Genomic DNA, 27,156 nt, shown 5'->3' with positions numbered 1-27,156 from the left:
TGCTTCAACATTCCACTAACGCCTTAAGTTTCCCATGACTTGAGGCCTTGGGAGTGGTGTCTAAGCCTATCTCTATAAAGAAGGTTAAAGACCAGGCAAAAACTGAAATCAAGAAAAGACCTGAGGTTCCCCTCATCTCCTTTGATGAGCATCACCATGTAATGTTATCCTCAAATGTCTGTGATCCAGTTCCTAAAAAGCTTTAAAAAGCCCTCCACCGCTGGATGATATTCATGAATATTGCTAGCAATACAACTTCTGATCCCACTATGAGGGAAAAATAAGAACAAAATATTTTCATTGTCAATTGATGCAAACTACAAGATTTTATACACGGTATTGTACCGCTCAGTGTAGCTATGAAGTAGACTACGTGTTATGAAAAAATGTCCCTTTTAATTAAGAAAAAAGTTTATATAAGTGCGAGGCTCTAAACAACTAAATTAGAGGGCACCTCAAAAATGTCACAAGAAGAGGTGGTTTTGATACCCAGATACCCTCGAATTGATCATCCTGGCCTCAAGATGCATGGACATAAGAAAAAAATGGATTGTTAAGTTTTGAAAATAGTACATCTTATAATGCACTTTTAGATTGTCAATTTTATGCTTTTCAAGTTTTAATAGATCTACTCGATCTACATTATCGTTTAAGCTTTAAATTTTATAATTAGAGACAAAATATATTTTAAGGCTATAACATAGATTTAATGTTTGAAACCACATGTCTCGAAACTATTTGAAGGCGCACTGTACTTTGATTGTTTAGAGCCTTATCCTTATACAAACCACACCCTTTAAATAAGGGAGGCACAGAAATCACTATCGATGTGCAAGGGGTTACTGAAGGTGAGGAATTTGAAACAGTATTGTCACAATATATACCATATCATGGGAACCCAACTTCTTACTCTCTCTCTCTCTCTCTCACACACACACACAGATTTGTCTGCCAGCCAGTAGATATCTCCATTTCAAGAACTTCCATGTTTGGGAATCAGTGATCTGGCAGAGATTTCAGTTGAAGATGCAGCTTCAAGAACAATTGATCGAACTAGTATTTGGTTTAAGAGTATGCAAGACCTGGGACTGAAAAAAAAATAAGAAACAGAAAAGGAAGTAAAATCCTCAATATATTCAAGGTGACATTAGTCAAGGGAAGAAGAAAACTATCAACACTGAATTGATTACGACAGTCACCTGCCCTGCTGCAACTTTCTTGTTTTGAAACTGCAGTTTCATTTTCAAAATGTCTCATCTTGCTCACTCTTTGTGTTGTTCTCATCCTTGAATGTAGAGAGCCCTCCACTAAAAGAGAAAAGAAACCAATCTAAGAGATCTGCATACTACCAAAACAAGCAACTCGGATGCAAGCAAACATTTGTTATTAGATTGTGCTATTAATGAATTGAAAAACTAATTTCATGAATTGTCTTTCAATAATAAAATAGTGACTACCAATCTTTTGCCCTTTGATGTGAACCTGATAATTGTTAAGCCTTTCCAAGGCAAATTTCAAAGCATCATAGCTTTGTCAAATGAAATCTAATTAGATACTTTAGAAAAAAAGGACCATACAAATTCTAATCCGAATTTCAAATAGTAGAATTGCCATCGGTTTTGATAGATTCGCCCATCGAAAGCCTCTACAAAACTAGCTACTGTTCTCAAAATATGAAAAAAGCATCCCCTTCTGTAGCTCCCCTAGAACCAATGGAAACCGAAACTAACCAACTATAAGTGGGGAAATGGATACAGGGTAGCAAGGATATGACTTGGAATTTCCAGTAATGCTAGACATGGACATGGAAACAAGTGACATATCCCTCAAACTGATATGAATCTGTATCAACGAAATTAAGACTGTGACAGACTGGCTGGTCAGACCAACCGGAACAGAAACCAATCATCACAATAGTCAAGTTGGGGATCCTGAACCGGTGGGACCTTGCAACCGACATCGAACCAAAGAATATCCAGTTCAATGTCTGGATCAGCCAGTTTCCTAAGTCCAAACCGAACCAGCTGGTCTTGCCCTACTACAGTAATTCAAGACCAGCCCTTATTTTCCAGACAGGTCCTTTTGCTTCCCCTTTCTTTAACATATTTTCGCAAGTATTTTTTTTCATCTCCTTCGCCTGTTGTTGTTAGCAAAATGGAATATTATGTGTATTTAGAGGATAAATGAACACGGATTCTTTATATAGCGCATATAAAATAAATTATGATATATGGCACACAGCATAAAATGTATTGTATGCTTTTTAGCCATATAATATAACGTATGATATATTGCATACAGTTTAAACATGCATTGTATGTTTTTAATGTATTAATATCATATTTGAAAGCTCAGTTCATCAGATTCAGCCTTAGTTCGCACCACTATCAAGAAGGAACTTTAGTTCATACCTTGCCACTCCCAAACAATTTTTGTTTCACCTTTGATTAACAATGGATACCGATCTATACGCGAATCTTCCTGAACCAATTCTCCAACCTTCATTATAAATAGAAACATGAAATTGTGGCCAATAAATGAAGAATATAGTCTACAAGAATAGATCCAAGCAAAGAATCAATAAATTATAATCGACAAGTCATTGATAGACAACTACTATTGACATGCACAATAATCTGAAGAGCCTCACCTGTATGTTGCTTCGATATTTAGGAAACTACTAATGGAATTTAAGTTATACAGCATGGATGTCTGCCATTTCTGTTTTATATGCTCTCTGTTCGATGTAAATGAGTCCAAAAGCATAATTGACAATGTACTCATTTAAGCATAGTCTACACTGTGTGGAGCATGGTGCAGTGGAAAGAACTGCTCTAAAATTTTCTTTAAAGTGTTGTTTCTCTTTGCATTGTGGATTTTCCTACTGGATAGAAGAGCATGCCACTGCATGAATCCAAACACTTCTTCAAGACATAAGATTTAAATTGAAAATTTAACAAAATGTCATTAGGAGCATCAACTAGAAGTTTCAAACAAAAGCTGCTTCTATTTTTCCAGTGGTCAAAGCTAATATTTAGCTCACAATGTGGAGCCCTACACTGGTTGGTTCATTCAGCGTAGTATGGCCCCTTCCTAGAGTTTGAGGAAGAACAAGTAATCAAACCTTCTTGATTGATTTGCCTGAGACTGTATGAAAATGAAACACAAAGAGTTTGAAACAACACAAACTCTAGGAAGGTATGCTTATAGGAAGGGGCCATACAAGTAATCAAACCTTCCTAGAGTTTGTGTTGTTTCAAAAAAAAGGATCCAAAATAATACTGTTATTTAAAATACCTCTATCTCTTCCTTGAGTGATTTTAAATAATGGCCAAAACCAATGACAGTAACTGTTACTGGGCAATATAATGGTGTTAGCATCATATCCTTGATCCTAGCAATCATTAACCAATTTTGATCTCTCATCACCCCAGATAATTCTAATCTTCACTTAGTTCAGTCAACTAGTTGACTTTGGTGTGTCTGAATTCTGCAAACTAATTATTAGAGATGCTCTGGTGTCATTAAAGCACAGTAACAGTGGCTATAACTGCCATTACAACCCTGATGCCTCCCACCGATGCGTTACATAAACATAATGGATTGGGGCGTAAAAAACAGTCCATACTACGGCCATTGTACATACTATAATGGCCATTGTATAACAGCATAGCAATTTTTACATTCGGTATCAATCCAATCTAGTAAAACAATTTCAAAAAGTTGGAGAAAACAGATGGTATCATCAAGATAACCAAAATAATGGCAATTATTATGGAAAAAAAACCCTTTTACAAATATTAAACGATCCATGTTTCCTAGATTTGTCCATTATATACCCAGTTTTTGAATTATCCCCTATTCACCAAGGTTTTAAAAATCATCGATCCATATCGGGAATCGTTTCCGGATCTCATAATAACAAGGCCACCTCAAAAACCATATCAGATCGGTGGATCGACGATCTAGATCGGAGAATCAGCCATATCAGTAGGTTTCGGCCCAAAACCATGTTAAAAAATTACTAAAAGTCCCTAAAAATAGTGTTTTTGAGTTTCCAAAAACATTAGGGGTTAATGCATTATGTATTTTCATTATTTTGCAAAAATACACAAAATATTGAGACATTCCCCTATCCGGATGTTTGTTAACCATTCATTCATATCACTGAAAAAAGAGCTTACAATCATCATGGATGTGAATCAATAGTCCAAAATGGAGCATACAACAACTAAAACCAAGGTTAAAAAAATGCCGATCCTCTACATCCACCCGATCCGGATTGGGTATTGATGGAACCATCCCGGATCTATTAATAAAACGGGATCTGACCGGTTAAAGCCAGTTTGTACCAGTTCTTTGCTTGAGAATCGGTTCTTTTTCAACAATTTTTTAGTACATTATTATTGCTATATAGATTATGTTCTTTACATATTTAGTCTAGATTGTAATTTTAAAGTAATATATTTATAAATTTTACAAATATTAACAAATAACTTATTATTAATTTGTTATTATTACAATAACATATTTTATACAGCAATAAAAATTTAACATAAATTTGAATTGTATTAAGTTGTTATACAAAAATTATTGAATCATGTTTATTATAATATTATAATTAATAATCATACATTAAAAACTAAATCCTCTATTTTATTTATCAATTTATTTTGCATTATAAATTATGTAATGTATTATTTTCCCTTATAATTGTAAATAAGAAAAAAATTGTAAATAAGATTTTTTAAATTAGATGATAGTATAAGACCTTTTTTATTTGCTCTTATTTTGTAAACTAAAATAATTATAAAATATAAACCAACAATTTCAATTTCAGTATATAATATCATAGTTAGTTAGGTTTTGATAATTTTGGATGAGTAAAGCGAATTAATAAATGTTTGATACTTTGATGTGATACGAATTTCACTTTTTATGGGAAATTATTTTTTTAATCTTATAATATGGAAGTGTTTTATAAATTTTTTAAATTATTTTGATGCAATATTATGATAATATAGTTTATAATTACTAATTATACAAACATCTAGACAAGAAAACGTCGCAGTATTCACCTATTTCTACAAAGTAATGAAAGTACATAATGCATTACTCCTAATTTCTTTTAAAAACTAAAAAAACACTATTTTTAGAGATTTATAATGATTTTTTGAAAAACTTTTGGGACAACTTGCCAATTCGGCTGATTCTCCGATTCGATACATCGATCCGACATGGTTTTTGGGGTGGACGATCCGAGTCACCAATCCATTTTGTAAACAGTGACTAAAACAAAAGGTGACGTCAGTCTTCCTCTTCATCGTGTTGATGTTACTCATTGAATTGTCTCGACAATTTATTAAGCCGATCCATATATGCCTCAAAATCCTTGGTGTCGATCTGACTATACCCACATCTCCCGTTGTTGAAGAACAACCGTTCCCACTCTCCTTCAACGGGTGCCCCACCTACATCTCCAACACATTGTTCAAATGTCGATGGGCAACCTACTCCTCCTCATCAACATCTTATTCTTCACATTAATCACCAATTGCCTCATGAAATCCTCTCTTGCGCATCACTGGATCATCTTTCTCCACCAACCACTGCTCAGTTGTATCTACGATAAATATTGCATCCAGGTCAATTGGGCTATAATCCTCAATCTTCCTATCCAAATGTCATCATTTGAGCTTCAAATTGTAATGAACGAAAATGAGCTTTTGAAGCCTCGTCGAAGTGAGCTGATTTCTTCTAAGAGTGTGTATCCATTGGAAGGTACTCTAGTTTCGTTCACTTCCAGTAGCTGAACATATCTGAGAGAGCTCCTTGATTGTTATCCTCTTTAAGTGAGGTGCATCTCCACCATGACACTCCCACCACTCAACTAAAATGAGACGTAAAGAGTGTCGTAAGAAAGGGCCGAAACATTCCATAAGGAAAATGGTGTAAAAGATTACGTAATTATATAAGACATTACTAGGGTCTATTGTACTGCGAAAAGCCCTGGCAAGTCTTGTTACAAATAAGCCTTCCGCTTCTCTATACATAGAAATCTAACAAAGACATTATGCTTTAGTGCTTTAATTATGCGTTACAGGTATACCAAGTCAATGAAATTTTTATAGGCTACAGTAATTGTTAAATCTTACCTCACTCAATGCCACTAATTTATTTTTACGGCTCCTCTCCAACCTATCAATAATGTATCTAGATAACCTTGTTAGGAATAATAAGCACTGAATAGAAACAACTGAAGCAGAAACTTATACAATACAAAGATGGAGAAACCACCTAAATTGACACCGAAGAAATATTTTAATTCTAAGTATATAAATAGACATTTTACCTGCATAGTGGATCAGGTATGCCAATTGATCTTTCCACCTTTTCTCTATGATCTCCACTACTGCAGAGGCAAAACTGCACTTCTCCTTAATATATCTCTTTGCCTTCTCAATCTCATAAAGGATCTCCATGATGTATTTCTTGTCACAGTATATCAGTCTCAACAGTGTAACTAAAGGAGCAGTTGTGAATTCAATGTGGGTACACCTGAACTAAAATCTTATATTGGAGATTATGCCCTCAACATTCCGTCCCTGACAGGACTTTGCAAGTTTTCCTTTTCTTCACTCCTCACTAGTGAACAACCTCTTTAATGCGGTTTGGGACTGTACAATAGAGCTCACAACCAAATAGTCCATCACGAACCGGGTGACGGCAGACCTAATTAACTCCTTGCCGGTATGTTGTGTCATCAAATGGAAAATCTTGGAGTGGTTATAGATAAATCTTGTGATCGACCTTGCTAAAGAGTCGGCTTCACATGCTTGAGCCGACCAATCTCCTACAATATGAGATCAATACAATGGGCAGCACATGGGGTCCATACCAAATGTTTCCGTTCTTCATTAATCTTTAACAACTTGGACCACATGCTTCTCTCCCACCTCCTTAACTATCTTGTCCAATAATTGTGCAATGAACTTCACTTCTCACCGTGGTGACCGATCTCTTAAACAAGAAGGTCTTACCATGAGGACAATAAACTAGAAAGTTTGGATAATCTTTCTTATTGACTTTGTCCCACTAACCGTCACTCATAACAATGACATCTGTTTTCGGCCAACTCTCCTTAAGATCCTCAATCCATTTCTGAACTTCTTCTACCTCTATATCCAAGATAGTCCTGCTGAGCTCATACATTGTAAGAGGCTTCACCCCAGACCCTGCTTTCTAAATTTCAGTGACCATAGAGGGGTAATATGAGCTGTTGGCTGCATTGAAGGGAATCGTTTGATCATACCACCATTTTCCCATAGTCCTTGCTATTATATACCTTGCACCTTAGTCCTTGCCATTATATGCCTTGCACCTTTGATCAAGCCTATGAGGGTCATCTATTGAGATTTGGGCTTTGAGGCAAATGGCTCAATGGACCCTTAGCCAGTGGCCTCATCGATCTACTATGTGCTTTCTTGCCATCCATGATGCTAGCACTCCTGGACAAGCCAGGAGTCGTCTCCTCTACATCAAGTGTGGGACCAGGTCTGCTGAAGTTGAACTGGCATCAGGTGCCCCTCTGTTGGGCCCTCTATTCATAACCATGGTGGGCCCTCCATACATGCTTGGGGCAGGCCCACCATAGATGCTCGGGCTAAGGATACATGCTCAGGTTGGACCGCTAATACATGCTTAGGTTGGGCCCTCTATACAGGTCCATTCTGTAACCACTATGAATACCCATCCCGCTCTCCTGTCGATGCACTTCTTCCAAGCTGGCACTCATTGCAAACTCCATGTTGAGGTTGAATTGTTGGTCTGGAACCAACCCACTTGATGGCACATATAGTCTGGCGATCTCTTCATCCATCTTTTGTTTATCTATCTTCTTAAGGAGAGCCGCTATTTGTTTCCTGAAATTGACAGGTACATTGTTGCATAGAGCAACCTCCCCCCTAACCTCTGCCAAATGCTTCTTGAACCGGTTTACTCCACTAGTTATGACCAATTGACAATAATTATATATGATTTTGTCTTTTTTATTTGGAACAACGTTGACCTTTGACCCCATGGCGTCGTGCACGATCCTCCTTAGATTTGGACATGATGACAATTAGTCAATATGCAAACAGTCAGAAAATCATCCTGAATGTTCGAGAGGAAAATCGATGTGCCCTGCTGATAGTAAAATAACTATTTTATTACTAATATGCTCCAACAATTTTTTTACTATTTTATTAGTATTGTGCCCTAACAAAATAACTATTTTATTACTAATGTGGAACCTTTTCTTTCTTTGCATTTTTTTCCTTTTGGTTTCCTAATATGAAATTATTTCAGTTTATTTTTCCCACTTTTCAAATCCATCCCACCTTCTAAAGCATGACCATTTGGCCCCTTATTATGATGGTGGTTCTCACAAATGTCATCCCATGGTGCACAGTGCACATAAATGAGCCACATGAACGCTTTACAACAATTGGGAGGAAATATGGGAACATTTGAAGATGTTCTTGTAATTTCTATAGTAATTTCGAAATTGGAATTTATCATCAAATAACATTGGATGCATAGGGAATTTAAGAAAAGCATGCAAGCAATAGGAATTTTAAGAAAAGCATTTTAGGATTATATTGTATATAAGAACATAACTGGCTACCAATGCGCTAATTGTCTCATCTAATAAATGAAGCAATTAACAAATATTAATGGTTTTAAAAGAAGCATCTTTAAAGAAAAACCAGATGCTAGTATCTGTATCATTGCGGAAACAACTCAAAAATTAATCACCAATGTATCATGACACAATCCAAAATACAACATTATGGTCGCCAAATGCTAGTATCTATATCATATGTGCCAATTTGAATATAAGAAAATATGAAATCTGTAAAATATTTGAATTTGAAGATTCAGAGGGGCTCTTTGCCTAAAATCTAGGTTCAGCATACAATGCGACAAGGGTTTAGGAACACTATGTAAACATGAAATAAATAAAAAAAATGATAACAATTAAATGCAAATAATTACGCATACCAAATTTAGAATTAAACAATGAACCTCTACTTGAAAATGGCAGACAGAGAGAAGGGAGACTTAAAAATGCTTGGTTATCCAAGACATTAGTAACTTGTACAAACTACTTAGACATTGACAAGTCCAAGTGAATACTATATTTTCATAATAGAGAGCTAATTTAAAATCACTCAAAAATAAATAAATTTGAGAGCTAATTTAAAGAACTCTATCATGCACTTAAAATAAAATAAAAAAATTGTTTCACATTTGCCCAAAAGTCAGCATGGGACTAAACAAGTTAACTCTAAAACCAGCCAAATCCCAAACGATTCAAGGGTTCCATAAGCAACATTTCCAAAGGCCAAATGAGATATTTTTCAGTATTTTCCGAGACCTTTTGAGAATCTTTTCATTCAAGGATAAACAACACACAAGGGACAAGGCATTTTTTTTTAACTTTTTTTTTTATCAGTACATCAGGCAAGAAAATTAAACTAAAGAGATATTACATTTGAACAGCCAAATATCATTATCTAGTAATCCAAATGTCCTATTTGCATTACTTTAGGATTTTCTATTTTCATCTAAGCCACCCATCAAAGAGAAACGCTATTACAAAAATAGGAGAACACCTTAACTACAATTAAACAAATAAAAATATAGAAAGATTGAAGATAAATACATTAAAACACTCATCATCATCATCATCATAGCATTTTCCCAACTAATTGCGGTCGGCTACATTGAAACATTCATCTTGAAACCAAAAAATGAAACTTATTGGATTGTTAAAAGACAAATGAAAATAACAAAAAAAAACACATACACATCAAAGAAAAACACGAGCATTCAAGTCAAGATGTTATAAAAAAAACTGATTAAAGATAGGACAAAGAAATACTACAATATTATAAGATTAAATTAAAAAAAAAACGATAATACGCTTCAAGTCTAGATGTTATAACATTATAAAAATAATAATTCAAAAATCAACATTTCTCCCCTAAAAATTGCAAAATCACGAGATAAAATTGAAGATAACAAAAAATTAAAAAAATATACGTATTCTCACACCATATAAATCAAGAGCCCATATTCATCAAAAGCCCTAATTTCATTCAGCTATTCTCACACCATATGTATCAAGAGCCCATATTCATCAAAAGCCCTAATTTCATTCAGCTATTCTCACACCATATGTATCAAGAGCCCATATTCATCAAAAGCCCTAATTTCATTCAGCAAAATAATTTTTTCTTTTCAAAAACTAATTACTCAAAAAACCCTTAAATTGAGGTGCATTTGGCAAAAATTCTCTATGTTTTCAGTTTAGATCCATTAACTTGGATCCATATTAATTTATGTAGGACATTTAGGATCATTTTGAATCAAATTTGAAGAAATTCTATTAAAAATTGAAGTAAATATTTAAGAAAATGCGGAACCCTAAAACGTTTATCACAGCTGAGCAACAAAAAATTCATAGAAAAGAGATAGTAAATGATAAATGAATTTACCTGTTTTATTTGAGAATTGAAGGCTTGGAGATAAAAAACAGTACCTTAATTTGATCAAAATCAAACTATAAATCGATCGGGATCTTCAATTTTGGATCGGGGTCACGATTTTCAAGAGCAACCTTTCGAGCAAAAATCCACCTACCATCTTCGTTTAATTGAACAAATCAACACAAAGATCATGTAAAGGGTTCTAGTTTCTTTAAAATGCACCAAATTTCAGCCAAAATGGTTGGCTATCGAAGTTAAAATCCACAACTTAGCAAATTTTTCAAAACTGAAAAAAAACGCACTCAAATTCAATTGAAAATTTTTTCGATAGACGTTTGATTCGTAAATCCTATTTTTATAGCCATCATACAATCGTTTCATTCAATAACTGACTGAAAAAAGCTTCAGAATGGCAAGAAAAAAAAGCATTGGAAAGGGTGAAAAAGCACCCGTGATATTCGGGGCATTATTAGCTCAGAAATGGAATCCATGATTCTACTATAGCAAATTGCCGATTCGGAAAAGTGGAATCGGCGATCCGAGGAGAAAACAGGTGAATCCCAATATATGAGGGGATCCAAAATGGGCAGTGCGTAATCCAATCTAGATCGGGCGATTCCAATCTGGATCGGTGATTTTTTAAACCTTGCGTACTATGTAAGGATCCGGCCATGTCACCCTGTAGATCGTCTGTATAGTGAATCAACCAATTTTGTATAGTATGGTTTGTTGATTACGTCAATAATGTACTGAAAGTTGAAGAATCTTCACATATTTGTCACTTTGGATGCTTTTGAAGCTTTCTCAGTCTATTAATGAATGAAGTGATAGTATAATATCTATAACACCAAGATTCACCAATGAAAAATTTATCATAAAAACTTTCCGTCAAATTTAGGCCCGTTTTTACACAGTTTCAACAAATCCACCATTTTTGCATATTTTCTCTTCGACACAACGATTTTGTCTGAAATTTGGTTCATTTTGAAGGAAATGAAGTCTTTAATATAATTGTTGTGTTTATTTCTTTGATTAAGTAAAGATTCTTCCTTGATTTTTGCCCAAAAGATTCTTGTTGAAAAGCATGATGACGATCCAAAATTTTAAGAACCCGATCGATTTGCAGCTCAATTTCATTCAAACTAAGGTGTGCTTTTGATGTCCATAGCTTCAATTCTCAAATCAAGCAAGTATATTCATTTCTTATTTCTTTTCTTTCTTTAATGAATTTTTTGTTTCATAGGAATGTTAGAGTTCCCTCAAATTTGAGGGCCTGTTTTCACAGTTTAAACAGATCCACCAATTGCAGATTTTAGCTTCGATTCACAACAATTCTTTGTGAAAATTGATTCAAATTGAAAGTGGTTGAATCTCCCACAAAATCATTATCGCAATTTTCCTTATTAAAGTGCATCAATTTTTTATTGAAACTCTAGGGTTGGTGAAACTCACATAGTAAACAAAAATCGAAGAGACCGGCCTCATTCAATTGATTTCGATCAATTTCACTGGGGCTTTCGACCTACAAAGCCCCAATCATACGATAAATTAGGTTTTTTTTTTTTTCATTTCATGTATCTTTTTTGTACAATTTTTTTGTTTGCTCGCATGTTCTACGAAATTTAGGAATCCTTCCTCAAATTTCAATCAAATTTCAAATTTGATTGAAAATGATCCTAATGAGACTATATTTGGTACTAGATATTCAAATTGATGGATATAAATTGAAAAAAACAGAATTTTGGCTAACATGAGGATCAATTTTGTGGTTTTTGATAAATTGCCTTTTTAAAAATCAATGTTTCACCAAAAAAATTAGGGTTTTTGATGCATGTATGTTATCCATGCAACTGATGTGTGAATCAGTATTTTTTTATTTTTTATAATTAAACCGAATTTTATGTATATATTTTTAAATTTTCAGGGAAAAATTATATCTCTGAAGATATAATTTTTATGCTATAAACTGAAAATTTAATACGTTTTTTTTTTTCTAAAATCTTATAAGATGGAAGTGTTTCTTATTATTTTTAGATCATGATGCAATATTATGATTATATAGTAGTAATATTGGTGTATTGAATAGCTCAGCTATTTTATATAATTAAATTCATGAGACCAAATTTTAATGTTGACCAATTTCAAATTAGCACAAATGATACAGATACTACCATTTGTGGACCGCAATGTTGTATTTTGTATTCAAATGGTATGCCTTAATACATTGGTCATTGTTCATTGATTCTTTCTTGGTGATTAACTTTTCATAGACATACCATTTGGTTTTTCTTTAAAGATGAATCATATAAAGCCATTATATTTGTTCTTTTATTTAGATGCATTAGTGTGCTGGTGTGAACTCAATTTTAGGAGAGCTAATAAGCACATTGGCCACCAGTCATGTTCTTGTAGACAATATATTCATTCTGCCATTAGCATGCTTTTCTTAAAATTCCTATTAGTTGCATGTTTTTCTTAAAATATGTGTGCATGTGATGTTATTTGATTATAATTCCATTTTAGAAGAAATTACAGGAACATCGGTAGCTAGTAGTTACGTTCAATTAGGCAATAGCTAAACTTGTGTTCAGCGGTTACTCTTCATCAACACAGTTTGTTGTTTCCCTAAAAGAAGTATAGAAGAAAGACAATCATTAAGGAAAAACTTTATGACCTACACTAGCACGTAATAAGCACAAAATGACAATGCACTATGTTACTTACTAGGCCATTAGGCCAAGTTGGTGGCCATTAGGTCAGAGGGCAAATTGATTCTCATATTGGACTTTCAGTATGATTTTTTTTATCATTTGCATTTTCAACAGTTATCATCATGTTTAAATCTAAGACCTTGCATAGCAACACATGGTAAAAGTTGATGCAAACAAGAAAGACAATATCATATGTAACTACTGCCAAGGGGTTATAACTAGTGGAGTAAACCGGTTCAAGCAGCACTTCGCAGAGGTCAAGGGGAAGGTTGCTCCATGTAATAATGTACCTACCGACATCAGGAAACAAATGGCATCTCTCCTCAAGGCTAATAAGAGTACAAAGATAGCCAAACACGAGATGGATGAGGAGATCGCTAGTTAATATGTGCCATCAAGTGGCATGGATCTAGACCGGCAATTCAACCTCGATATAAAACTTGCAATGAGAGCTAGCTCGCAAGAAGTGTAGAGGTGGGAGAGCAGCAAGGGCATGCATGGTGATTACGAAATGGGCATGTATGGAGGGCCTGGCCGGAGCATGTATGAAGAGCATGACCCGAGTATGAATAGATGGCCCAGCTCGAGCATGCTTACAAGGCCTAGCATGGGTATGTACGGAGGGCCTTGTATGGGTATGCAAGGAGGTATAGGGGCACCTGGTGCCAGTTCAACTGCGGTAGAGGGGTCATCTGGAGCAACCTCGTCCTACACTTCAAATGTAGAGAAGACAACTTCTGGTTTGTCCAGAAGTGCTAGTGCCATGGAGGGCAAAACAAGAGCAAATAGTAGACCAACGAGGCCAATGGCTAATGATTGCATTGATCCATTAGCCTCGAAGTCTTAATCTCTAAAGATGACCCTCAAAGGTATGATCAATGGTGCAAGGCATGTAATGGGAAGGGCCACAGGGAAATGGTGGTACGATCAAGCAATCCCCTTTAATGCAGCCAACAACCCATATTACCCCTTTCTGGTCGCTGAAATTCAAAAAGCAAGGCCTAGGGTGAAGCCTCCTACAACATATGAGCTTTGCAGAGCAATCTTGGATGCAAAGATAGACGATGTTTAGAGTGATGGTTGGTGGGACAAAGTCAATCAAAAACATTATCTAAACTTTTGGGTTTAATGCCCACGTGGTAAGACCTTCTTGTCCAATAGAGAGGTTACTAGGGTGAGGAAGGAAGCAAAGTTCATTGCACAATTATTGGACCAGATAGTCGAGGAGGAAGGAGAGAAATATGTGGTCCAAGTTATTACAAATAATGTCAGGACTTGTACTCCTGTGGAGTCACGGTTGATGGATAAAAAGAAACATTTGGTATAGACCACATGTGCTGCCCATTGTATTGATCTCATATTGGAGGAGATTGGTGGGCTCAAGTATGTGAAGGAGACTCGTTTCGATAAGGTCGATCACAAAATTTATCTATAACCGCTCCAAGATCCTTCATTTGATGAGACAGCATACCGACAAGGAGTTCATCAGGCCCACTATCACCTACTTCGCAACGGACTACGTGGCTATGAGCTCTATTGTACAGTCCCAAGCTGCATTGAAGAGATTGTTCACCAATGAGGAGTGGACAATGACAAACACGCAAAGTCCCGTGGGACAAAATGTTGAGGGCAAAATCTCCGATAAGAGATTCTGGTCCAAGTGTGCTCACATGGAACTCACAATTGTTACTTTAGTCAGACTGTTAAGAATGGTGGATGGTGACAAGAAATCCACCATGGGAATCGTCTATGAAGGGATCGAGAGGGCAAAGAGATCTATTCAGAAGAAATGTAGTTTCACCTCTATAATGGTGAGATCATAGATAGAAGCATAGATAGAAGGTGAAAAGTTAATTGGGAGGCCTGATCCATTATGCAGGTAAATGTTTACTTATATGCTTAGAAAGTTTAAATTAAAATATTTCATCGATATCAATTTAAATGGTTTCTCCATCTTTGTATTGTATAGGTTTCTACTTCGACCCCAATTGTTTTTATTGGGTGCCTATTCTTCCTAACAAGATCATCAAGGGGATGAAATACATTATTGAGAGGTTGGAGAGGAGCCAAAAAAATCAATTAGCAGTATTGAGTGAGATAAGATTTAACAATTATTATAGCCCCTAAAAATCTCATTGACTTGATGCACCTGTGACCCATAAGTAAAGCACTAAAGCATAATGTCTATTGCATGTCTAAATATAGGGAAGCGGAAGGCTCATTAGAAATAAGATTTGTCATGGCTTACCGCAGTACGATGGATTAAGGGATCCTCTTTTGCAACTACATCTTCTTTTACACTATTCACTTTATGAAATATTTTGGCCCTTTCTTACAGCGCTCTTTGCATCTCATTTCAGCAGAGTGGTGGGAGTGTCGTAGTGGAGACGGACCTCACTTAAATAGGATAGCAATCAAAGTACTATCCCATACATGTTCAACTACTAGATCTAAGCAACACTGGAATACCTTCAAGGGGATACACACTCCTAAAAGAACTTGGTTGACTTCATTAAGGCTTCAAAAGCTCATTTTCGTTCATAATTCGAAGCTCCGACAACAAAATCTACTGAGGAAGATTGAGGATTATAACCCAATCGACCTGGATGCGATATTTATCGCAGATACAACGCAACTGTGGTTGGTGGAGGAAGAAGATTCAGTGATACGCAAGAGAGTATTCCTTGAGGTAATTAGCGAGGAATGTGAAGAAGAATATACTGATAAGTAGGGAGAAGCAGGAGGAGCTTCCCCACCGACAATTCTATTTTTAGTTGGAGATGTAGCCAGTGTTGCACCTGTTGAAGAAGAGTAGGAAGGAGGTATGTGAGAAAATGAGAGATATTATGATTTTGAGACAACCTTTGTCCCCACCAGGATATACACAATACGAGATCTAACAAGAGGGGTGGGGGAAAGCAATAGGGTAAGGCAAGCGAGAGAGTGGTATCCATCATGAGGGGTAAACAAACCTTGGGGACTTTGGGCTAAGAGAGCAGCAGACCAACCATGGTCGACCCGGGCAGAATCAGATCAGCACCTATGACTATGAGGTGAACATGGATCGGCTCAATGAATTGTCGAGACAATTCAATCAGAGGCGCCAACACAATGAGGACAAGAAACAGCTTCATTTTGGTATTAGATTGCATTTTCGTTGCTCCATGCTCTATTTTGGACCATGTATTGATACCCATGATGATTGTAAGCTCCAATGATGTGAACGCATTGGTCGATAAACATCCAAACAGGAGAACGACATCTTAATATTCACATATTTTTGTAAAATAATAAAAGTACATAATGCACCACCCCCTTATTGGCAAAATCAAAAAAACCATTTTGAAGGATTTTTGGTTTTTTTTTAATGTTTTTGAGGTTGAAACCAGCTGATCTGACCAATTCTCTAATCCAGATTACCGATCTGACACGGTTTTTGGAGTGGCCGATCCAGGTCACTGATCTAGCTTTTAAACCTTGGTTTTACCCTTTTTTACCTACTTTCCCCGTTTCCATTTAAACACCACTTTTCCTTCATAATGGCTATTATTGTGATGAAACAGAAATGGACCAGCCCTTCTCAATTCGGTTTCCGATTTCTTTAACATAGGGTTGAAGTTTGCAAACTTCAACATGCACGAGAAGATCCACAGGAAAGAAAACAACACAGACAAAGAAAACAGCCCAAATAGGCACTGTATTCAAGGAAGCACCAATAAAAAAACTACCATAACATTCAAGGAGTACCTTTTTCCATAGACTAGCATTCTTTCGTTCATTAGGAAGAAGTAAGTGATCTCTCAACCGAGAGGCAACCACCCATGCTCCACAATCACCACGACTATTCTTCACCATCACAGCATTCTCTTCCAGTGCCTCACAAACCTGTCAAATTAGGTAACACAATTTATTCAGTGCTGAAATAGATGAACAACACATGAGGAATGCAACATATAAGACAAATTTCCCCGTGGAACCGTAGCTATGCAAAATTCCATGGTATACCTATGGGAGAGGAAAGGATACAGGCAGAGACTATTTCCACCACAAATTCTAAGAATTACCAAGGAAACATTGAGCTTAGGAGCAAGAATTCTCTACATGATCTCCACAACTAAGCTTAAAGAAATAAATTACAGTTTCTAACTACATCAGTATAAACTCTTTTATGATTTTTAAAGAATGCCTATTTAATAGTGTAAGCAATTGGGAGATATTGTCAGCCAGATAGAAATAGCTTATAATATATTAAAGTCAGTTGAATTGTGCATGGCCAGCAAAATATCATATGACAAAGAAGGAATTGTTTAGAAAATGGATGGCGCAAATGTGGGCATGAGTTGTGAATGAGCTTATATGTGGGCTGTGTCAATGGGATGAGTTGTGGCATCAAGACGAGGACTGATGTTGACATTTCAGCGAAACAAGGCCAAATAAAGTAAAGGAGGTCATGCCCAGTGCAAAGGGAGAGCTGGCAAAACAGGACTAGTCAGACCAGGGTATCATTTTGGATTCTGAGAAGAGCAAGTGTATAGATGAGGCCAAAGAGTAACCTTTTGCTGGCTCCTTTGGGGATTCAAGTATCCAATGGTTTCCTAAAAAAATAGCCAATTGCATGATTATCATGCTTAACTTTCCTTTTCGACAATCGGGGTTGAAAACATGAAATGGACATTTTGAAAGCGCTCAAAAGAATACCTGCTCATAAATCTGCTCAGCTCTGGTTGACAATTTTCTATGCATGTGAACCCTCCAAAGAAGCCTCACAAATGCTACAAGCTGAAGATTGGAATCAATATGTCACATGCTATTTGATTGAAAGCAATAATAAGAATGTGTTTTATTAAACAAAGATGGAGCAGCCAAAGCCCCATTTTTCACAACACTTTGGAAGCTGCTTTCAGGGGTTAGCAAGGAACCCATGGCTTCCCCAAAACATATTGCTTTGACGTCGTCACCCTTCCCACAAACAAATGCAGGATATGCAACAGTCATCAAAGTCACAGCTTCTGGATGCTGCAGCTTCTGGTAAACAAATGCACCGTAAATCTTTAGAAGATGTGATGATTACACACCAGTAATGAAATTGGAAGTATATAATGAATGTGATTTAAGAACCATATACGAAGAATGCAGGGAAGTGGTTTGTACTGTTCTGCTAGCCAGTCTGGGCACTTCAATTCTCTCATCCTGCACAGAAACCATACCAACATTTCCAATGTTTCTGTCTAGTACCCCAATTTGGTCCAATATCTAGCGTAAACATACCCATCAGGACTTGTTTTGATGTCAAATGAGCTTTCTACTATTTCTCGTACTTTTTGTATTGTATGCTCCAATATGTGGCTGTCAATTCCATAGTTTACTTTCAGATTGGATTCCCAAACAGATCTTAAGATTTCTTCTTCCTGAAACTGCACATATAAGATTCAGTTGAAGTTATTCCAAATTGCGTATAGTGATGCTTGAAGCTTCAACTTTGCAAGCTGTTTGTAAGAACTAGGTCTACTTATTGTACACACATACCTATTTACAGAAAAGATGGGTTGAGATCCACAATGGAATAAATAGGCTAAGGATGGTGCTCAAAGGAGAACTATGATAACATACCCAGATTGCCCCAGTTCCGTGACAAAGGAAATGTGCATATGATCCACAAGCCTGAAGTTCAACCATCTTTGACTGCACATTTTTAACACAGTAACTACTAGCATTGGAAAGATCCTAAAGGAAGGTAATTCAGAAAAATTTGCATCCCGTTTCGGAGCTCAAAAAAGAAATTTCCTGGACACACAAGTCTCTTAGCTGTTTCATTTAACTCTCCATCTTCAATACATAATCTCCCATGCTTTCTATATCCATCAATGCATGACAACTTGCCTTCAGAACACAAGCCATTGCTTGGACAAGGCTCGCAAAAATCTGAAACAAATACCAAATAGTGGTTAAAAATAATAAAAGTAACATGAAACTATAATAATCAATATTTGAACGACTACAGAAGGGTCAAAAAGCCTTTGAAAATTATAAATGCACATTCTATGTTTGGTTTCTTCCATGTGTTAAAAACTAAGAAGTAGCATAACTCCTAAAATAAAAAAGAAACCCTTATAGAAAAGCCCATTTGCTACATAAGCGCTATAAAATTAAAAAAAAAATAAGAAGAATAAGTTAATCACGAACGAGGACACTATTGAAAAGGGGTATTGCAGTTCTCAGAAGTCAGGATTACTCTCATTTAAGTTACTAGCAAAGCTGCCTCTCTGTGAAAGAAAAAAGGGTAGGTCAAATTAGTTTGTTCGTCAAACCCTTGACCTCCTGTCAACAAATTCGGGGAGTCTACAATTAGTGGAAGTCTAAGAGACGAAGCTGCCTCTATATGAATATATCACTTAGCAAACTTACTTCCTTCCAAGGAAGTGATTAAGACAAAAGAGACAACCTGATGTTTTTGGCACAGATGCCAGCAAGGTCAGAGGCTTTTATATATCAAACTGGAATGAATGAGCACACCTAAGATATCGGGGCACTAGGAAAACTAAGAAGGTTACCAGTCCTTGCTTGAGCATAAAGGAACTTATGTAAAAATAACGTGGAAGGACATTATTTCATCAAACGATTAGTCAAAGGGAGGGAAAACCGAGCTTTTGTATACGTAAAAGCACTGGGCCTTCTTCAGAGACTTAACCAGTCCTTGCTTGAGAATGGGACTGATCCTCTCTCCTCCAGTCTCACCCATATTCTCTTTTTCTCTCTCCACTGCACTTTTCCTCTATTTTCTTCTCTACCTCTTCACCTTGCTTCTCACAACCATCTCTCTATTCTCTCTTCACCATCGCTTCTCACATTCATCGCTCTCTTCTCCTCATTCTTCTCTTCTCTTCTTCTCATTCTTCCCCCTCTTCTTCTCCCACTTACTCATCCTCCTCCCCCTCTCCACTCTCCTTCTTAGACAACCTGTTACAACTCTTTGGGCATATGGAAGTCTAGCATATTTTACTTCGCCTTTGGGCTATAGCTCCCTTTCATCTTTTATCTACCCTCTCTCTTAACCTCCTTGCCCCCAAAACCCATACCTCAGTCATCCCTCAATATCCCAAACTTTAACCTCCACAACACGACCTGCTCCACATTCCCTATCAGGAGTATCACAACCCATCTCTGTCTTCTTACCAACTCATTCCGCATTTCCATCGCTCTCAACTCCTTCGACGTCCCTAGATGCCAAATGTGCAATATCGCTACTATCTCAGACTTAATCTTTGCCTTTGCCCCTTCGCCTTTTACCGCTTGATTTATAGGAAGCCACACTGCTGAAGACAGGAGACACCACACAGACAACTGCGAAGCATGGACTCCAAATCTCAGAACCGCAGGTTTCTAATTTCTGGGACCAGCAGTCCTCCCACAGGCCATGTACTCCAATCTCAGAACCGCAGGTTTCTAATATCAGGGACCAACAGTTCTCCCACAGGCCATCAAGTCCATCTTAGCAGAATCCCAGCCAGACCTGACAGCATTCTCCATCAGACAATCATGAAGACTTCCTCAGCAATGCTTTCTCAACCTGAAGACTTTCTTAGAAATGAAGGCTCTCAGCAATACCCCCTCAGGAAACCATGAAGACTCGCTCACTGTGAATGTGGTGCTTTATTTCTTTTTTGTTTACTTTCACTCATTACCGCTGTATTATCTTATGCCTGCTCCTCTTTTGGTCCTCTCTCTCTCCCCCTGAACAACTACGCTCTCTTGGTTTAGGTTCTGTTTTTTAAAACCCAATAAGTGGGGTTGCTTCTTTTTTGAACTATCTCTCTCCCCCTGAACCTCAGCGCTCTCTCTGCTTTAATTTCTGTATTTTGAGCCTGATATGTGGGATGCTGTACATAGAACATTATTCATGCAAATTTCTTTTATTCTATACAAAGTTAACATTCTCAAAAAAACTATGTCAGGATGGTCCTTGGAATCGTAAATTTGGCCAAGGATGGGAACCAGAAAGGTTGGTGACTGTTCCATAGTTACCTGAAGTAATTCGGAAATTAAACCGATTTAGGAATCAGAAGCGCGGAATCGCCACTGGCTGGAAGACTCTCAGAATCGGCATCCATACAAGAAGAATCAGGGGGGATGAGATTCCTATTCTAGGAATAGAGATTCGACCAAAAGAGAATCGAGATCCCTATGTAGATGGAATCGAGATTCCTAAATCTTTGGAATCAAGTTTCAAACTTAATTGGAATCGACCAATATGGAATCGAGATTCTGACATCTTTGGAATTGAGAGGGAACTGAGGAGGAAAAAATAGATGTCTCAATCCTACTCATAAATCAACATGCACGTTTACATGATTTGTATTACATTATTTCTAACATCTTGGAGTTGCAATCTCTTCATTGGGTAAACACGATTCATTCTTAAAGACTTAAGTAGAGAACGTAGACCATTACTTTGGTTACTATTGGCCATTTCATGCCAAAAAAGATGACTACACCTTATAGCTTGAGATTGTAGGTCTAGCTCGAGTAGTTTGATACCTTGAAACTTCTAAAAATCACTTTTAAACAATTAAAAAAAAAAAAGGAAAATAAAGGGGGGGGGGGGGGGGGGGGGGAGTGGTAGAGTTTTTTAAAATGCGGGATGCAGCCAAAAGCGGTAGGGGGAGCGATGCGGCAATGTGGCTCGATGTGGCCCGGATGCAGGTGCATCGCGACGATGCAGTCAATAAATGTAAAAAAATTCTAAAAAATCTAAAAAAATAGGTTAATGCATAAAAAAAAATATGGAGGTGATATATGTGATAGTAGGTATTTTAGTTTAATGATTAACTTCAAAATTATTAGCTGTCAGAGATTCTGTATCCAGTTATCCACTATCCCCTGATAGAAAATAGAAACTTGAAACTAGCTTCATAAAACATTCAACAATCAACAACCATAAGCACAAATTTACACCATAAGCACAACCATAACAACCATAGGCACAACCATCAACAACCATAAGCACAACCATAAACAACCATAAGCACAAAATAGTGATATTACAAACCAAAAGTCAAGCTCAAGCAGAGTTAATAGTTAATAACTTAATACAATCATCCATTTTGAGACTCAATTTTGAAATTTGAAGTCAAATTTTGCACCCCGATTTCTTATCACAAATTCATCCTAACATCCCCAAATTAACAATCAAAAGCGTCAAATCAGCATCCAAGTATCAAACAACCGCCAAATCAAAGATTTGAATGAAAAATAAATTTCTGTCAAATTATTTTTTTCCCTTGATTTGATGCAAAAAAAGCCACAAAAATGGCTAGAAATCATTGTTTAGGGGGTTTAGTACCCCCCAAACAATTTCCCCCATTTTTGGATGGTCAAAAAGACCATTTTGCCCCTCCTTGAGGGGCAAAATCGAAAAAAAATTCGACGGAAGGGGATGCAATGGGATGGGGTGCGATGCGATACGATGCGGCTTGATGCGGTGCATATGCAGTCGCATAGGTCAAAAGCGCATATGCGGTCAGTTCTTATGCGGAGCCCACCACGTACCGCATGATGCGGCCGCATTTTAAACACTGTGGTAGAATTCCATTAAATGTGGAAACCAATTTCAACAAGTATAGAATCGAGATTCACCAAAAGATGACCACACCTTGTAGCTTGAGATTGTATGTCTAGCTCGAGTAGTTTGAGGCATTCAAAACTTCTAAGCATCACTTTTAAAAGAAAAAAGCAAAAAAAAAAAGGAGGCAGGCGGTAGAATTCCATTAAATGTGGAAACCAATTTCAACAAGTATAGAATCGATATTCACCGATTGCGAAATCGAGAATTAGCGAGATTTTCTAGATTTCACGAAACAGGTTCCATGAAGATTCCCAATCGAAATCATCAAATCAGGATTCGAAATCATCGAATCAGGGTCTCGAATCAGAATCACGACCTTAGTGAGAGATTCGGGTAATTATGGATTGTTCACAAGGAGGAAGCTCTTGATGGAATCATTTGAATGCCATGATGTGGAGAGAATTGGCAAAGCACTTGAGTTGATCTAATGAGTTCATCGAGAAGGAGATAGATAGGAAATGGTTGTTTTTTGTTATTCTCTTAGTTTGTTTATTTATTAGGCTTTTAGGGAAATCAGCGGGCCGTGTCTCATATTTCCAACATTTGGTAAAGAAATGTGTCCAAGAGTGCTCTCCTTTATTAGGGGCTCTACAGCTCACCACATTTCACATATCACATATCACCAGCCATTTTTCTAACAAATGCATATTCAACTTCTTGACATGCAATGAAAGTTTTTGCGACTATACATTCTCATATTGTTGCTAACATACAAGGCAAAACATCACCTCCAAAGCTTCATAAAGTGACAACAGACTCCAACAAAATCAACTATGAGTCCATTAAAGAGCATTTTGTAGAACTATGGGGAGTTCTCCTTGGTTATAGTTCACTGATGGAAGGTAGGTACTCACTCTAGAATTTCCACAGTGGGAGAAAGAGTTAGAGACGTGATGATCTTGGGAGCCTAAAGTAGAAAAGAACTTCATTGCTTGATGCTACAGGATATTATGAAAGCCCAAGGAGGTAGCAAGCAGCACGTTACCCAATATTAGGACCCATGCACTGAAAGAAGTGAAGCTTAATCCAAACTTCGATGAAGACTCTTTCGTCAATCAGGCCTTCATAGGTGGGACGAGTTATCAAACAATACAGCGATAATGTTCTCCCAATTTATGCAGGACCAACGGGCACTGGCAATGCCAATGTGGCTGAAACCAGAGCCTAGCTTATGGGGCTGAAGATTAATTCTTAAACTTTCTAAAATCCTCTTGTAGTTGGGAGGGATTCTTGGATAGCCATACGTTGGGCTCACAGTGAAGGAAATAATCCATGGAGATTGGCCGAATTCAAGGAGGAAATCCAAGATTTGTGTCATAGGAGGGAAGTGACTTCCACATACAATGTAAGGAGGGAAACGGCATTGCTCACACACTAGCTCAGGCCAGCAATGGGAGAGACTACTTATACGCAGGGCTACCCCTATCTACTATTTTTTTTTTAATATGTCCTATCTACTACTATTTTTCTTCCCTCTTTTCTTCCAAGGTTGTTTATGTTAGCTTGCTTCCATGACCAACTGGATTTAGTAAGTTTTCCCCTTTAATTTTTAAAAAGAAAAAGATGGTTCACCCCATAGTTTTTGGAAATGCCTAAGATTCCAAATCGTCTTAGGAATCGGAATCGCAGAATTGAAACCGGCTAGAATATTCTTGTTTTCATAATCGACGTCCATACAAGGGAAATTAAAAGAAACAAGATTCCTACTTTATAGAAATTGAGATTCAATCCCAACGGAATCGAGATCCCTACGTATATGGAACCATGATTCCAACCTCTATGGAATCGAATATCTGACCTATTTGGAATCAACCAATATGGAATCAATATTCCTTCATACAGGGAATCAAGATTCTGACATCCTTAGAATCTTGTTTTTGAAGTAGTTAGAATCGAGATTCATATCAGTTTGGAATTGGGTTTCCACCCACTTGGCAATCGAGTTTTGTAACTTTATGGGGTCGAGTTTCAACCCCCTTTGAACCAACATTCCTACATCAACGACATCTAGCACCTTAACAAATTAGAACCTCATCAAGCACGAGAACAGAGGTCTCTAAGACCAAAGCTCCTTAGATTTGAAGCCAATGTCTTGACTATTAAGCCTTAGACACAGCATCAAAAGTAAGGCCAATTAATAGACACTCGTAGCCCAATTAGGGAAATTGTCTACAAAAGATACAAATATTATCTCAAACATTTTAAAAATATGATTTTGATTTCTTTATTATAGTTCAAAATGGGACTTTGTTTGTGTGCCATTGTGTTGTCTATGGTGTAGTATGAGCCTTTGATACCCGGGGTGACGACATGGAGTATTCAACTTTTAACGTTGCAAGGCCCAAGTTCTCTTAATTTTAATGCTTCAACGCCCAACTTATACTTGCCTTTACCTATAAAAGAATTTACAATTGCTTTGTTACCTGCAAAAGACTTACGAATGATACTTATCAAGAACATAAATCTAGACATTTGTATTTAAAAGTTGATTTATGGAACCAATACTTCGACAATTCACTCATCGGATTATTATCCAGAGCACATATGAATTATAGGAGACGTTTCCAGACCGGTTTCCAAATACCTCAAATCGAAATCCATAAATATTTGAACTAATCCATAAGTCACATATTTGTGCACCTTAAAAATTTGTATTTGATTTTGTGATGTTACGATTTCAAAACAATCATATCGAGATTCTATGAGCGTGGAAGCAAGATTCGATGTTTGATTAATTTTTGGTTTCTTGCATCTACGAACCACAGTACTTGATGTTCAGAAATCTGGATTCGAAAATAATTGAATTGAGTATCATTATATGTGGAACCCAGATTCAACAAATATAGAATCAAGATTTAACCATTAAGGAATCGAGAATCAATAAATATTGGAAACGAGATTCTATTAGTGTTTGAATCAAGATTCTTAAAATAAGGAATCAAGATTTCTAACTTCGCAAAATGGATTCCATGAAGATTCCTCGTCGGAATCAGAATTCTGAAATAAAATCGCGACTTTGGGCGAGAAAGTTTGGTAAGTATGGTTCACCCCTCCTCAGAAGCGTACTTCATCCTCTATCTACATGATTTTGATACATCCCTCTCGATAAAAGATTGGACAAAATTTCACTGAGCACTGGTTGCATAAGTGGCCTTTACATTTTCTTGCAACGAATTTCAAGTAGAATACACCACTGATTGCAATGATTCCTTTTCTATGGAGGTTGGATGCCTTCGGAGAGGAAATCCAAGATTCATGGGAGGGAAGACAGCATTGCTGACACACTAGGTCAAGGCAGCCTTGGGAGAGACTCATGATACGTAGGGCTAAACCTATCTACTTTTATTTTACTTTCCACTTTTCTTCCAAGATTGTTCATGTTAGTTTGCTTCCATGAGAACCGGATTTAGTTGGTTTTCCCATTTAATTTTTAAAAGGAAATAAATGGTTCACCACTCCTAAGAAGCATACTCCATCCCGTATCTGCATGATTTTGACACCTCTCTCTATATAAAAGTGATTGGAAATCTCACGAAGCACTGATTGCACAAGTGGCCATCGACATTTTCTGGCAATGAATTTCAATTAGATTACACCAGCGATTGAAATGATTATTTATCCATGGAGGTTGGTTGACTTTGAGGAGGAAATCCAAGATCCATGTCATGGAAGGGAAGTGACCTCCACACACACTATAAGAGAGGTAAACAGCACTGCTAACACGCTTGCTCAGGCCAGTCATGGGAGAGACTCCTTATACGCAGAGGTTACCCCTATCTACTTCTATCGTTCTCCCCTCTTCTCTTCCAAGATTGTTCACGTTAGTCTGCTTCTATGAGTAACTGGATTTAGTCAGTTTTCCCATTTAAGTTTTAGAAAAGGAAAAAAGTGGTTCACCCCTCCTCTGAAGCATACTCCATCCTCCATCTGCATGTTTTTAACACCTCTCTCTAAAAAAGACCCATTCAAAATTTAACCAAGCACTAGTTGCATAAGTGGCCATTGACATTTTCTTGCAACGAATTTCAATTAGATTGCACCATTGATGGCAATGATTCCTTATACATGGAGGTTGGCCAAGTTCGAGGAGGAAATCCAAGATTGATGTCATGGGAGGGAAGTGACCTCCACTCACACTGTAAGAGAGGTGAACAGCATTGCTAACACACTAGCTCAGGTCAGCCGTGGGAGAGACTCCTAATACGCAGGGCTAACCGCATCCACTTTTATTGTCTCCCCTCTTTTCTTCCAAGATCGTTCATGTTAGTCTGCTTTCCATGAGCAACTA

The 27,156-nt window shown here is 37.0% G+C and overlaps 1 protein-coding gene across 3 annotated transcripts in view; it reads right to left on the bottom strand.

Moving 5' to 3' along the window:
• Nucleotides 1-735: 735 nt before the first annotated feature.
• Nucleotides 736-27,156, bottom strand: part of LOC18429698 (Man1-Src1p-carboxy-terminal domain protein) — a 30,402-nt gene continuing 3,981 nt past the window's right edge. Inside the window, exons 2-10 of one of the 3 annotated variants that reach the window (XM_011623457.3) lie at nt 19,041-19,168; nt 18,857-18,928; nt 18,515-18,660; nt 18,322-18,436; nt 17,945-18,025; nt 16,994-17,131; nt 2,412-2,499; nt 1,200-1,307; nt 736-1,088 (exon numbers count right to left, since the gene is read on the bottom strand). In XM_011623457.3, the coding sequence (XP_011621759.2) occupies nt 1,066-1,088; nt 1,200-1,307; nt 2,412-2,499; nt 16,994-17,131; nt 17,945-18,025; nt 18,322-18,436; nt 18,515-18,660; nt 18,857-18,928; nt 19,041-19,168 (899 nt within the window). In that variant the 3' untranslated portion in view covers nt 736-1,065. The remainder of the gene's footprint in view (nt 1,089-1,199; nt 1,308-2,411; nt 2,500-16,993; nt 17,132-17,944; nt 18,026-18,321; nt 18,437-18,514; nt 18,661-18,856; nt 18,929-19,040; nt 19,169-27,156) is intronic. The other 2 variants (XM_088849703.1, XR_016042768.1) reach the window with 2 other exon arrangements.

Source organism: Amborella trichopoda, chromosome 10, assembly GCF_054954075.1.
Source record: "Amborella trichopoda isolate Santa Cruz 75 chromosome 10, AtrichopodaSantaCruz75HAP2 v2.0, whole genome shotgun sequence".
NCBI lineage: Eukaryota > Viridiplantae > Streptophyta > Magnoliopsida > Amborellales > Amborellaceae > Amborella > Amborella trichopoda.
This window is presented reverse-complemented; position numbering and strand designations above follow the sequence as displayed.